This window comes from Rattus norvegicus, chromosome 8 (genome assembly GCF_036323735.1).
Source record: "Rattus norvegicus strain BN/NHsdMcwi chromosome 8, GRCr8, whole genome shotgun sequence".
NCBI lineage: Eukaryota > Metazoa > Chordata > Mammalia > Rodentia > Muridae > Rattus > Rattus norvegicus.
In genome coordinates, this window is record NC_086026.1 from 88063689 (window position 1) to 88078338 (window position 14650).

Below are 14650 nucleotides of genomic sequence, written 5' to 3' on the forward strand. Positions count from 1 at the left end.
GTTCAGTCTACAAAAGTCTCCCAGTTTGGCTTCCAGCTGGGAATGAATATAGAAATGCTACAAAGGAAAGCAGATTAAGCAGACTTGGTGAAAAAGCAGCTAATTGGGCTCTCAGCAATGCCTGGGCTGGGATGAAGGGTCATCATGGACAGAAGAAACTGAGTAAAACACACCAAGAGAGCTCAGGAATACATCTTGCATCTAGGTATAAAGGAGATAAATGGAGGGGTGGCTCAGGGTCCTCGACACTGATCAAGATAGCAAGATGCTGCTGTTCTAGCCTGAGCCTGAGGGGCAGAGTAAATGAGGGTCCCAGGTCAGATCCAGCAGAAGAGTGAGCTGATGGTACTCATGCCTGGGCCTGGGACACAGGGCATTGGAGAATGACAAATGGAACCAGACACACCAAGAGAGTTCATAAATCTGGCTTCAACCTGGACTGAAGAGGCAGCATGGAGAGGCAACTCAGGTAATGGTCTTGGGTCAGATGAGGCAAGACAATTCAAGCATGTAGCTCCCACCTGGGCCTGAGCATTGGGCTAGAGGAGTAGCCCAGCTGGGTGCAAAGTGGGAGGTCCTGGGTCAGAATCAGGAGGAGAGTGTGAAGAATTAATTCCTGCTTGAGCCTGGTCAACCTGGAAGGATATTGAGGGAGGGAGGGAACCTACTGTGAGTTACCAAGACAGCTCTTAAATACAAGACCTTCAAGGATGGACAGGCAATACTGCTTAGAATCCAAAGTTGGATTGTCAGGATAATACAAGATTGACGCTTCCTCCTGGGCCTGACCATGGGCCTTTCTGGATGGCTTGGGATGGGGTTATCACTCAGACTAGCTTGCTTTTCCTTGAAGGGATTTTAGATTGCCATCCTTAGATGCAACACAAGGAATCCCAGATCACACTTCTTTTTTTTTTAAGTCTTTTTAAAAATGTATTTATTTTATTTTGTATGAGTACCCTGTAGCTGTTTTCAGACACACCAGAAGAGGACATCGGATCCCATTACAGATGGTTGTGAGCCACCATGTGGTTGCTGGGAATTGAACTTAGGACCTCTGGAGGAGCAGCCAGTGCTCTTTACCACTGAGCCATCTCACCAGTCCCCCTCCCCCAGATCACACTTCAAATACTAGTTACATAGAGTATTTTTTCGTGTTTATTATTTCAAAAATACCTAGGATCAACAATTGCTTCTCATTTTTTGCAAAACATAAAGAAATTGGACAGTGCAGCTCCGCTAAAACTTGAAAATCTTCCTTGCTTCTTCGATTTGTTTTGCATCCACGGGAAGCTTTCTCTGACTGCCAGGCTGCAGGAACTTCTTCACATTGGGGAGGCTGCTGATTCTGCTCTTGAAGGCCTGTAATCCAGAAACCACAGCTTGAGAGCTGGTAGTACTCATGTGCACAACCCGGGGAATTCGAGCACCTCCCAGAGCACCATCAACTGCACGCTTGCAAACCGCTCCAGTGTAGACATGAGAAGCATGAAAAACCACGAGCGGGAAACCATAGCTCAGCCCCATTTGTCTTAAGAACTCCTTTGGCATCCAATTGCCATCTTCACTAGACACACCCTGTGGATCTGTCTCTGTGGCACTGTCTCTGGGGTGTGAAAGGACAGAGAACCAAAGACAAAGGAAGACATGGAAAAACTGAACAGGGCAAATGGAGACAGGAAATGTCCAAGTCTAACCAGAAGCAACTCGGCCAGTTTTCACACTGGGACACTAAGATGGGGGTCACAGGGGTGGGGGTGGGGACAGCATGAGGGGGTGTGGAGAGGAACGCAGATTAGAGAGAGCAGGAGACAGAGCTGAGGGAAGGGGATCAACACGACAGAGGCCTGCTCAGACACTGAGTGAGCAAAGACAGACACAAAAACACACAAGATTGTAAATGAAATTGAGGCCAGAAGCAGCCTGCCCGCAACAGAGGTCCAAGGAGAGAGCTTTGGGGTCCTGCATCTTTTTCATTACAAAAGGCAAAATATTCTCCCTGGGATACCATCCTCAAGTCTCCACACATAAAGACTACTTTTAAGCCTCAACCTGAGGGTCTAGGAGCTCAGTTTGCAGACCAGGGGCTGGGACCTCAGCCCATGGGCCCACCATTGTACTGTCAGAGGCATGTGTGTGGCTGCCTCTCTGAGGTGGTCTCACCTTCAGCAGAGGGAAAGAGGTCAGAAGGCTGGCATCAAACTCTTCAACATAGAGGAGAAGTTCCAGCAGGTGGATGTCTACCCGGGTCAGCCTGTTACCTACAAGGTAGTCTTGGCCATGGCTCTTCAACACCTGCAAAAATAAAGGAGACTGATTATGAACAGAAACAGTCGGGCCGGGGCCCTCACTCTCCCCACGTCACTCAAGGTGACACTACCTCTACTCAGCTTCAAATAAAGATCCATTGAAAGGCTTGTAAATTGTTCATGTGTACAGAGAAAATAATTATAATTAACCCCATTCAAAAACAAAAGTAAGCATCCAGGGTTCTGTGTACACGGAGTTCATGAATCTCATAGAGACGATTTCAGCTGTGATGGCTAGACAGTGTGTCGTATGAGACTGTCAGCACCACAGGCTTCAGAGGACCACGAGGATCTGATGGTTCTAAAACCCTCCCTGCTTCCACAAAGCAGAGGCAGCAGTGAATGAACTTTGAGTGAATGGATTAAAAAATAAGGTAATAATTTATGAAATCTATGGGGAGTCCTTGATCAAGCAGCGTCAAGGAGATTGACAAGAATATGTTTACACTGGGCTAGGAGGAAAAGGGAGTAGATCCGATAAGAATATTAACGTTGAGTTAATACAAGGCTCAAGATAAATACAGCGGAGGAATGTGTTGTATTCCTTTTGTCATGGTCATCCTGACACAGCCCTAGACACTCCTGCCACAGGACTTCGTTTACAGCCTTGTCTGACTGCTTTGTCTATGTTTTGTTTGTTCCTTGACTACTTGGTCTTTGATCTAGAAACTGACCCTATACTTTCATGTACCTAGAATGGTATAAAAGCAGACTGGGAAAAGTAAACCCGCTTCGGCCTCTGAACTGACTGGAGTCATACTAAGTGTTACCTAATTGTCTTTCTTTAATCCTCACCCCTCCCCTCTAGACCCTGTTGACTGACTGAGCTGGCTTGGTCAGAAATGGGTTTTCAAGTCAGGTCCAAAGAGGGCGTCATGTGAGGAGATGTCTGAGTGCTTGTAAGAAAACTGGAAGAAACCAATGTCTTATGACCTCAGTTATTTCAAAAACATCAAATTTGTTCCTGGATTATGTTTTGTGTCCCGCCCAGCTGTAGTGGGCAGGAGTGAGTTTAACTCAGATTACTCATCACAGCTGGCTATTGTTATTTATTTATACATCCATATGGGAAAACATGGTTCTGTCACTTGGCCAGCACATGTGGCTTGCTTTTGTGATTGTAGACTTTGCTCATGTGACTCATCTTAACCCTCAGAGTAAAAGTTGTCTGATGCTCTGAAGAAAGTTGTCCATTGCATGAGACTTTAGCTCACCTTATTTATGGACTCCGTTCTCCTAGGTCCCACCTCCTCCAGAGCACTAAACAAGGTCTCTCAGGAATCTGTAAAATGCCTTTACCCTCATAGTTCTGGCTCTTTAACTTGGCCGAAGTTTAAGTACTTCTGAAGTGCTCTTGGCTCACCTCCAAAGAGAAGCCCTGAGTGTGAGAGGCACTGCATGTGCACCGACTTCATTTGCTGAGTGGGCGTGGCTTTTCTCTTAAGATGAGACCCCAAGTCCTGCAGGTCAATTTTCCTTTACATTTGTTCATCAACCTCCTCCTCTCCACCCTCCATCCCTGTCCTTGTTCAGATATTTCCCCTCTGTCTTTGAAGTGCTATCATATTCTCCTGACAGGCAGCTGCTCTCAGGCCTCCCTCTGTAACCTGACAGAAAGTTTTCCCCATCTGTTGTTTTCTGCAGTTTTCTCTAGAAGGGAAGCCCACTGCGTTCTGTAGGATCTCGGTCCTTCTCTGGGGTGGCTCAGCCTTCCACAGGCCCAGTGCTGGGTGTGGCCATGAACCCTGCTGAATGCTGGGTGCTAGATTGGCATGAGCATGCAGTGCTCCTTCCCAGGCCACTGTTACAGTGCCCTGCCCTGTGGGGCAGGGAGCTGCACAGCAGGCCCATGGAAGTGAAGGCCAGTGTTGCAGAACCTTTGTCTCCCAGCCTCTGCCTTTCTCTTGTCCTGGGGACTCAGTGTCCCCAGACTTCATGGAGCCTACTTACCTTTTCAAAGGCAGGCAAGTACCGGTTTTTGGTCCTGTCTTTTGCCAAGGCGGTCTTGGCTTCTTTTTGGTCTGGGGGACATATTACCAATTGCATAATCATTTCAGTCAGATCTAAAATGCCTTCGGTGTACATGTCAATCCTGAAAGACAAAATTATCCAAATTGTCAAGAGTTTCCTATTTTACATTTTAATCTAAAAACCTGAGAAATTTACACTAAAAGGTGGTTACAAACATATTTGCCCCAGTGGGTCATTATCTTTTATACTTAACAGATACATTAACTTCCCCCATGAACATCTTGTTGGACCTGGTACAATTTTAGAATTAAAAAAAAAATTCTTCCCTCATACATTGTATCCAGACTACTGTTTCTCCTCCTCTTTCCACTCCTCCCAGTTTTTTAAAAAAATTTTTTATTATGCACATATGGCCCAACTAAAGCACAAAGAAATATCACTGGCCCATCTACCAGTGCAGTCATAAGATCATTGATATTATCTCAGAAGATAACCATCAATTTACAACAGGCTTGTTCTCTCTCTCTCTCTCTCTCTCTCTCTCTCTCTCTCTCTCTCTCTCTCCACCTACCTACCCATATCTCTTTGACATAGTTTGTTCTCAACAAGCATCAAGCATGCTGAGATGCTCAGGGCTAACAAGCTGCACCCCCTGTAAGCTCAACACAGAGCCCCTGGTTCAGCCACCAGAAGCGTCTCTGCTCATCTGTACAGCCCAGAGTCATTATTGGTCCGTGTTAGAAGTTCTCCACCTATTTCTCATGAAGCACATCTGTATCATCTCCACATGCTGCTGCCAGATCTGGGCTGGTTAACATTTGTCAAGAAGTCTCAATTTCTTTATTTAATTAAACCACAGCACATCACAAGACGCGTGTGTTCCCTTGTTCCAAACTATACTTTCTACAGTTCTTTTTGGAAAACAGATTCATCATGACATATTCACACGCCATCAGGGTCATCCACATTCTATCTTAGTGCTTCTGCAGAATTCTGAAAACAACATTCTCCAATCTTAGAAGGTTTTGGTGACTCCCATCCCTGAACCTGGCCCAGTGTAATGCAGTCTCCAGGAAAGACTGATCCACTTCCTTCTTCTCCAAGCTAAGCACAGGAACATTTCCCGTGAATTCAACCCTGGACCATGTGGCCCGGGCCTGCTTCCTTTACCTAACACAACACTTGATCTTTATCTTTGTTCTGGCTCCCCTTACCGCACCAGCTGTTTTCATGGATAAATTAGAACCTATGCTCCTCTCTCATCTATTACTGAATATCTTGACTGATGTAACCAGTAAATGATGCTGCTAGAAATATTTCTATGGGAACACTGTTAAAACCAAATCTTTGTTGCTGGCTAATACCACATTTAGCTCTTGAAACAACTGATACTCTCACACAGGGCGTGGCTCCCACTGTGGATGGTAGATGCCATCAGCCTGGCTGCTTTAGTCCTGAATTAAAAGCTTCAGGTGGCCATGGTCCAGTCACTGAAGCTTGAGCACCTGAAGTCATGATTCTACCAAGGCCACTCACATTTGCATCTGGGTCCCTGTGCTGTGCTGGGGGCATCATCCTCTGCTGTAGCCACACTCACCTGAGCCCACCCCATCTTCCCTCCCCTCCACAGATGCTACCATACTTGGCCCGAGTGTTTGTGCCCAGAACCAGCCTGCTCCTGGACACAAACTCTGCCACTCTCTTGCTCACTGAAGGAGGGACCCAAATCCTTTCCTTGTTTCCCACTGAGGTAACAACAGGAAACACATCGTACAGGGCTCTCTCCTTCATGTCCTTCCCATAGAGGTCATATTTGGTGGCGATGTAGTTGAGAATGGCTCTGGTCTGTGCCAGCTTCATCCCGTCAATCTCCACCATGGGCACTTGGTCAAACATCAAATTCCCGTCTGTGAAAGGATGAAGGGGAAAGGTCTGTCAAGTGTCCAAGTCTCACTTCTCGGGAGCAGAACAGTGTTGAAGTGTCTGAACATGCAGAAGAAAGGTAAGGAGTGGCTGCCCGTCTTTCAAGTGGAATCTTGTTTATTTTAGCCTCTGTTTCCTCTCTGTCTCACCCACCTCATCCTCCTTTGAGCATCTCTCACTCCCCTTCACTTCCTACTCACATACATGTTGTATCTCTCATGTATGTTTTTATGTTCACATCCCTGGGTACATTCAGGAGGTGAGGAGGGCCGGCCGAGGGCCACTGTGCCACAGAGCTAAGTGGGGAGTTTGGAAGTCTACTTATGTTCATGGCATCAGGGTGTCCTAAGTCAGTTTCCTATGCAGTGAGCCGGCTTGTGGTCCTCCAGGCTGTGTCTGTCAGGGGATAGTAACTCAGCAGCAGCTATAATAAAAATGCCCAAGGAAACCATCCCAGCTGTTTCTCCACCCATGGTTTAATCCCTGGTCACGTGTGTGTGTGGTTGATGGGCAGTGTGGGTAAAACGCAGAGGAGTGAGTGAGCCTGAGTGAACTAGCTCACTTTGATGCAGAAATAATGAGAAAATATTCATGAGTCCCCAGACAAATCATTGAAGGCATCTGACCCCACCACTGGTCCCATTTCAGGTCTCTCAAGGAGCCCCACCACCTACATTATACCTCTCTGCCATTCGGACTATTCCCACCCACCGCCCACCAACATCGCCTTCAGACAGGCTCCTCTGAGGCACCTCACTGAGGACATACGGACACTTGGTGTTACCTTTCTTTAGCTTTTCCAAGTCTTCTGGACTCTGTATAAACTTCTCATCAAACTGAAAGCAGAAAAATAAAAGCATGCTCATTGGCTCATTCTGTTATTGTAGGATTGTGTATCATTTGAACTTGAGAGGTCCTTGTCAGGAACTTCATCTGCAGAAGTTAAAACTTCCAGTAGATACAAAGGAGTGTGATCATGGCCACGTGGAGATTCAGATCAGATCCATCGACAGGAGGGCATTGAGTATAATCAAGCTGCTCCTTCTAGCAGTTTTCTTCCTCCCTGACTCAATACTTAGATCCCAAGAATGGAGTGATTTCACTGTCTGGGTAGCACTGGGACTTTTGACTGCTGAGGTTTTGGGTCTCAGGAAAACTTATTACCTCCAGTGAGAACAGAATAGGAATTTCTGGGTCTTCTTCAAAAATACAGTTTTGAAATAGAATTTATATATACATCATTATTGGAAATCTGGGTGACTGTCACTATCTCTGAGGAAAAGCCAGTTACTGTAATGACTGCATGTCCTGCAGTAATACACAATTGAGAGGTTTTGCACCCTTTATCCTTTCATTTCCAGGCATCCTTGCCATACACAATCCTTTAATTCTTTGACCAAACACCATGTTTTATAAGGAAGGCTTATAACTGTTGTCATCAAGACCTAGAAATCCAGGGTTGGGTGTTTCATGGTTAAGAGCACCGACTGCTCTTCCAGAGGTCCTGAGTTCAGTTCCCAGCAACCACATGGTGGCTCACAACCATCTGTAATGAGATTCAATGCCCTCTTCCCGTGTGTCTGAAGACAGAGACCGTGTACTCACATACATAAAATAAATAAATCTTAAAAAACAAAACTGGAAACCCAGTTGCATTGACACTTGAATTTACCACGCTCAGTAATAATCCCTATTGATCATGCTAATAATGAAGTTTCTCCTCTTCAAAGTTTTACATATAAGTGGTTGCCACATACCCTAACCTCATTTGAGAAGTCTGAGCCCAGAATCACAAATGTCTTAATGATGCAATTGAGAGATTTCCCGGTTGTGAATCAGATGCCTTTTCCACCAATATACAATGCATGAAACTTTTCTGCAGTTTGGGGAATGATATCTACAAATAATTCTAAAATCATTGGGTCGACTCCTCCCCTCTGATGTTTCAAAATAGATGTGCAGGTCCTTGCTGTTGACAAGTTTGGATTGAGGGACAGGTGAGACATGCCCATAGCAGGTACACTGGTGACTTCAATGTCATTGCACAGTGTTCAAGCCAGATCCAAACTCCTTATTTGTATTATCTTTAAATGTGTGCATGCGTGTGTGTCTGTGTGTGTGTGTGTGTGTGTGTGTGTGTGTGTGTGTGTGTGTGTGTGTGTGCTTATTTGTGAAAAATTAGAACAGATTCCACAGAAAACAGAGGCAGCAGAATTCAGGGACTACAGTTCCCCCTAGATCTACAGTTAGAGGCAATTCTGAGTGACAACACATTGTGCTGGGAACCAAATCTGGCTTCTCTGCAAAGCAAGTAAGCACTCTGAAGTGTTGAGCTGTATTTCTGGCCTCTGCTCTAAGCTCCCTACAGCATGGGACTTCTGGTTTGTTTGATTTGGTTTGGTTTGGTTTTTTAAACCAGGGTCTTTCTGTGTAGCAGTAGCTGTCTTGGAACTCACTCTATAGATCAGGCTGGCTTTGAACTCACAGAGATACTCCCGCCCCTGTCTCCCACGTAATGGGATTGAGGACATACCCAACCTCCGCCCACCTTCTGTTTATATTCTCAATATACATTTATTTTTGTGTATATGTATGTACATGTTTTCTTTGTGGAGGCACACACACAAATACACATGCACACACACACACACCAGAACACATTACAAGACAAAACAATTTGTGTTTCCACATGGGTTCCGAGGTTGCAAACTCAGTTGTGCCACTTTGCCTTGGCCTACTGAGTCGTCTCCCCCTTAACTCCTTTCCTTTCCTTCCATAGTTTGAAAAGACATTTTAGCCTTACAAGGTGGAAAGTTGGCTTCTACCTTGCTTGGCGAGACAGTTTCCTAACGGTTCCATAACCCCACAGGACTGGGTTGATAGGCAAGGGAATGAGAAGTGTCAGCAGCTTGCACTGCACTCAGAGAGGTACAGGGAGCGGTGACTGTCGGCATCACAGAGGGGGGCTGAATTGTGATGGCTTGGTGGGGGTGAGGTTGATGGAGAGATTGAAGTCAGTGGCCAGCCTGCAGGTAACACCGAATCTGGAAGGTTTAAGGCAGGGTCTCTAACAGCCCCGCCCAGTGCCTTCTCAGTCACTGTGGGACTCAGGAGAGGAGGGCTTCTGTGCACATGGACCCATCCCCACTTTCCTCTTGTGCTGAACTCAGAACCCCAGCGGCTTAGCACATATCCCGGAGCCACAAAGCTGGCATATAGACTCTGGCACCCAATTATGTGTTTATTTAAAACCTTCTCCCTCCCGGGGACGGCTTGTCTGCAATGTCTCAGTTCTTATGCTCCTTCATTCAGAACGGATCCAGCTGAAGTCTGTTCATTCAGGAACGGAGAAAGTGCAATTCCACAGCCGACGTAAATACGTTGCCATGACACTGAGGGAGGACACCAGCAGCCTTCACAAGATTCCACTCCATCCTTTAAGCCTCCCATTCTGCTCCTATCCCTGGACAAGATCTCCCGCTAGCAGACTCCACTACTTCATCCCCAGGCATTCCCAACTGCTGAGCTACCCTGGTGGGAACGGGAGGTGTTCTTCCCAGTGGCGCCCCTAGAGGGCAGCACCAAAGCCTACCAGCATTTTCTGCTCAAAAGCTTGAAAGGAAAACATTTAACCACTGAATGCTGCTGTCCTCCTCACTTGGGCCACTCACACTGAACGCTGAAGCTCATAGGCATGGAGGCGTCTGAGGATGCGAGCTCATTCTTATTCACCACTCATGTCCTCCTGACAGCCCCCTGTATGGTATTTGATAGTCCTGAGAAACTGATGGCTGAGTATTGTTCTGTTTTGACGGGTCCATTGTTACATCCTTTTGTGTCAGGCCTCTCCTTTGTGGAGGGTGTTTTAAATTTAATTCCACTTAGCTTTTCTAGTATAGTTTATCCCTTGTAATGCTTTTTATACTGTACGTGGAAAGGTGTGTGCGTCTGTGTGTGTGTGTGCATGCCCATGTTTGCTCAATCGCCCATGATGGTCAAAGGCATGGGACCCCTCTGGGGTTGGAGTGACAGGTGTTTGTGAGCAGCCTGCACCAGTCCTCTGCAAGAGCAGTATGGGAGTCTAACCACTGAGCCATCACTTCAGTCTCCATCCCTTTAAACCATCTTTATCATGGAATCATCAGGTTCTCTGTGTAAAACTACAAGATCCAAATACATGTGTCAATCCCCAGCTGCAGTCCACCCTGTTCATCTCTGTGCCCATCTCCTCTGAGGCTGACTGTAATGACAGACAGACAGGCAGTGTCACACAGTCCTACCACAACACATCAGCATGAATCTCCAAACATACACACTCATTTTGAAAGAACAGTGGCATTCCTAAAACCACAACATCATAGCACAGATCTGCAATAATCAGTTAGTATCACCTAATAACAAATATTCAAGTTCCTGTGTCCACGTCTCAGTGTTTAATTTGATCAATCTCAAATAAATGGTTAATCAAGTAAATATTTGAATTTTTTCTCCTGAAAAGGGCTTCTAATTGTGAATCCACTCTTCATGGAAAGCACAGTCAAATTTCACTATTTCAAATCAATCCATCTCCTTTTTAGTACAAGACAATTACCGGTTAAGTCACCCTTCCCACGCTTCTCCTGGCGTGGAGTCTCCCAGCTTAGAGGAGGATTTTAAAGTGGACTGAGGTCCAGCTGCAGAAGAACTTTGCACCACCTACCTCCACTCCTGCTGCAGCCAGGAGCCACCGGATGCACTCCATTCTGCCCCGGGCATTGAAGTAGTGAAGCACTGGCTTCCCAGACATAGCAGCAACTGTGCTTCACTGTCTAGGAGAGAAAGGGCAGAGATCAGTCGGGGAGCCTGTGCTATGGAGTGTGTTGAGTAAGGCACACTAGAGAAGGGCAGTCTGCCCCCTCCATGGTAGGCTTGCAGGGAGCCTAGGGAGAGCTTTGTAGCTTAACTTCTCACCCATTGATGACAACCGACCTGCAACTGCTCCAAACAAGTCTCAGCTGGCCATTGGCCTCCACCTTGAGGACATGAAGAGAGTTGCCTGGATCCTACAGTGATTAAAAACCTGGGAGCTGTTGGGCCTTGGAAAGCAGAGCCATCCCAGGGGGGCCGAGGCACAGTCCCTCCCCAGTTCCCTGTCCCCTGGACCACTCGGTTCAGGAGCTTCAGTTGGCTTTGTGTCACCCGGGCTGTGCCTGCAGCAGAAGGGGTGTCTCTTGCTGCTGCTCTGTTCCTCACTGAGACTGAACAGTGATTCACTGTGCAGAAGGAGAGTGGCCCATGTGTCAGCCTCACATCCCAAGGGAGGGAACATCCTATGGTGGACACCACATCGCGCCTGGAGGTCACTGAGCTTTGTTTAATCACAAAGTTCCTTGGTGCGGAGCTGTTGTCCTTGCAAGTTTACAGGAGGAGGAAAGACTGAAGTCCGTCCAGCGCATGAGGAGGAAAGGCTGGCGATTACACCTGAGTTCCTGCACAGTGGGCGGACACGCTGGGTCCCTGCTGCTCAGTGACTGTAACAACATCATGGGCCGTGTGCAGAGTCTTTCACTCGTGATATGGTAGGAAGGTCAGAGTCTGTCTCTTTTAAAGAATTCTATTTTTATTTATGTGGTGTGCGTGTGCGTGTGTGTGTGTGTGTGTGTGTGTGTGTGTGTATGTGTGTGTGTCTGCGTGTTCAGTGGCTGCAAAGGTTAGAGGACATCAGATCCTCTAGAGAGGTGGCCTCTGCCTGCTGGGTCACCATCACCAGGCCTTAGCACTATCCTTCCCCATCAGATGTTGGCCTCCCCGCCATCACCTTACAGCTGTTCCTCAAGGGCATTTAACACCTGCCTGCTGCACATTGTAAAGCTCCGTTCTTTTCTGTTTGCTTTTCTTCACCTTTTCCCGTGAGCGATAGTTTGCCCTGGACAGCTTCAGTCTGGGGGACGTCACAGGGCTCTGAGGTGCTGAGGGTCTCAGGGAAGTCCTTCGCTCCATCCTCCCCACGGTGCGGTCATCGCACAGCCTTGATCAGGCCTTGTGGCCTTCTTGGGGACATGTGTCCTGTACATGACATCCGTGCTGAGCTGTGTGGCTCTCTTTAACCTCCCTGATTCAGAGCTGCAGGCTTCCTAAGAGTCCTCTAGCCTGGTCCGTGTTTGTGGGCGCCTTGAACCTCAGCACAGGATTGGCCACCTAACTGCTTAGTGTCGGAGCTTGGAATCAGCCCGGTTCTTCCACCGACTGATTTCCTCCTGCTGTATCTTCTTACGTACTTCTTAGTTGCCGAAGGAAATGAGTAGGCGGCCTTTGCTCTGGTATGTGATGGAACAATCAGCCCACCATCCTCAGGTAGTTCAAGAGTCGCACTCTCTTCCCCTCTTGCTTTCTCGGGCTCACCATCTGAACACACAAACTGTGCTGGGTATCTAGATAATAAACTAGTAATAAAGTAACAAATCCTAAGTGTGAAACCTGCCACTCTGCTCTATCAACAGAATTGTCAAAGCAATGAGAATCCAAATGACAGAAACGGAACACCAAACTGGGAATGGGTTTTGGGAGGGTGGCCCAGGAGAGAGAGAGTGTGAATTTAAGTTTTTAAGTTCTGTGGGATTGGCCAACGCAATTCAAGAGAAGGACATTATTGGTCTTCATTTTGCCTGAGAGGACAAACCAGGTCCACTGCTCACTATCCTGAATCCCATGCACTTAGACTCCCTTGCAAAATACATTAAACCCCACCCGTTGTCTCAGTGACACTGAAGGAGGAGCAGGAAGGAGGGGACAGAGAAGCAGAAGGAGAAGAAAGAGGAGCAGGAGAGGAGGAGTGGAACAGATGAAGGGAAGAATAAAGGACAGGAGAGAAGGAAGGGAGACGGGAGGGAGCATGGAGGAGGGAGGGGGAGGACTGAAAGAAGGAATAGAGGAGGAGATATGGACACTACTGGACGTTCAGTCTCGAAGCAGTTCATGTGAACCGGAACCAAATACAGGTAAATCATTGATAATGGGAGTGAATATGATCAAAGTCTATTATATACAGGAGTAAAAATCACATAATAAATCCAGCTATTTTATACAACAGTGCATGCTGAGTAAATAAAACACTGAAAACCCATTCTCCAGTCATGCAGACCTGAGAACAGGTCACCCGGGTTGTAAAAGAGAGTACTGACCTAGCGAGAGTCGTGGCTTCTTCTCCACTCAGCTCCCAACTCCAGCTCCAGAGGAGCGTGCACGCCACTTTAATACTGTGACAATTCTTACCCAGGGTGTGGGGACCAATAGGGAACAGCCCCTCCCACAGACACCCATAGAGTCCAAGATTTCAGACTTTCGTGATAGACTCGAAATCTGACCAACCAGGGGGAGGAGTTCATGAAGCCCCACCCCTTCTTGAAAATCTAGAATCCTCTAATATAGTCCCTGACAAGGTTCCTCTGATCCTGTAAATAACCCGCATACATGCTTGTATAAACAACTCTACAGAAACTCCTCATCACTGTCCTCTCTCTCTCTCTCTCTCTCTCTCTCTCTCTCTCTCTCACTCTCTCTCTCTCACACACACACACACACACAGGTGGAGTCACTGAATAGGAAGGAAGGAAAGGACAGAAGGGAAATCAGCTTGAGAGTCTTAAAAAGTATGACCTTCCTTACCTGAGTCAACCCACAGAACCCTCCACTATCGTAACAAAGCGTGACTTTAAACTGCTGAATTTGGAGGATGGCGTTTGAAGTAGTCTTAAATTACAGAATTAATGCATTGTCTCAAATTCAAGACTCAGTTGAAATACTAGTCACACTGTCCCCTGCTTATTTTGTCTGAGTAAGCATGTTAAAATCTTGAAATCCTGCAATAGCATGATATCAGTTCTAATCTTTGTCCTGTTTTGATTAAAAAAATCAAGAGCCCAAGGGCAGAAAGGAATTTCACAAGTCACACTTAACGTTATCTGGATGACCATCCATACTGTCCAGCCTGCTCTAGGTCTCAGTGCAGCCTGTGAGTCCCTGCAGTTACTCCTGTGTGAAAGTTGCTTTGTCACCATTAGCAATGCCATTTCCAAGCTCGTGAGAATTACTGATCCTTTCTGACAAGTTCAGACCCAGAGCTCTTATCCACAACAAGGTCATCACCGATGGCTCCACTCACACCCACATGCTGAGTCCTGATCTTAGTTACAGTGGTCGGTTCACGGGTCTTGGTTATTAATCATTACCTAGTGATCTGGCTGGCCTCAGGGATACATGCAACATGCCTGACGACCCTGTCAGTGAGCAGGGCTGGCCTCTTTTTATCTGAGGACTGCTGCTGCCCCAAAGCTGAGTGTGTTGTCCCACCTGGAAAGGAAGAAAGTCCTCTGCTGCATGCCCAGTCTGTGCCATTTGCCTGTGGTCACGCTGAGTCCCTGTTCTTCAAGCCTGCCTGCACTTTAGCCTTTCTCTGCCACCCAGGCTCT

At 46.9% G+C, this 14650-nt stretch overlaps 1 protein-coding gene across 2 annotated transcripts; it reads right to left on the reverse strand.

Moving 5' to 3' along the window:
- Window positions 1–1140: 1140 nt before the first annotated feature.
- On the reverse strand, window positions 1141–13480 carry Gsta2 (glutathione S-transferase alpha 2). 2 transcript variants are annotated; one of them, XM_039080797.2, is made up of 7 exons: window positions 13364–13480; window positions 10903–11007; window positions 6988–7039; window positions 6055–6187; window positions 4260–4401; window positions 2164–2295; window positions 1141–1362 (listed from the first exon to the last, which is right to left on the reverse strand). In XM_039080797.2, the coding sequence occupies exons 2-7, from the start codon at window positions 10987–10989 to the stop codon at window positions 1240–1242; spliced, it is 669 nt and encodes a 222-aa protein (XP_038936725.1). In that variant the 5' UTR covers window positions 10990–11007; window positions 13364–13480; the 3' UTR covers window positions 1141–1239.
- Window positions 13481–14650: the final 1170 nt, after the last annotated feature.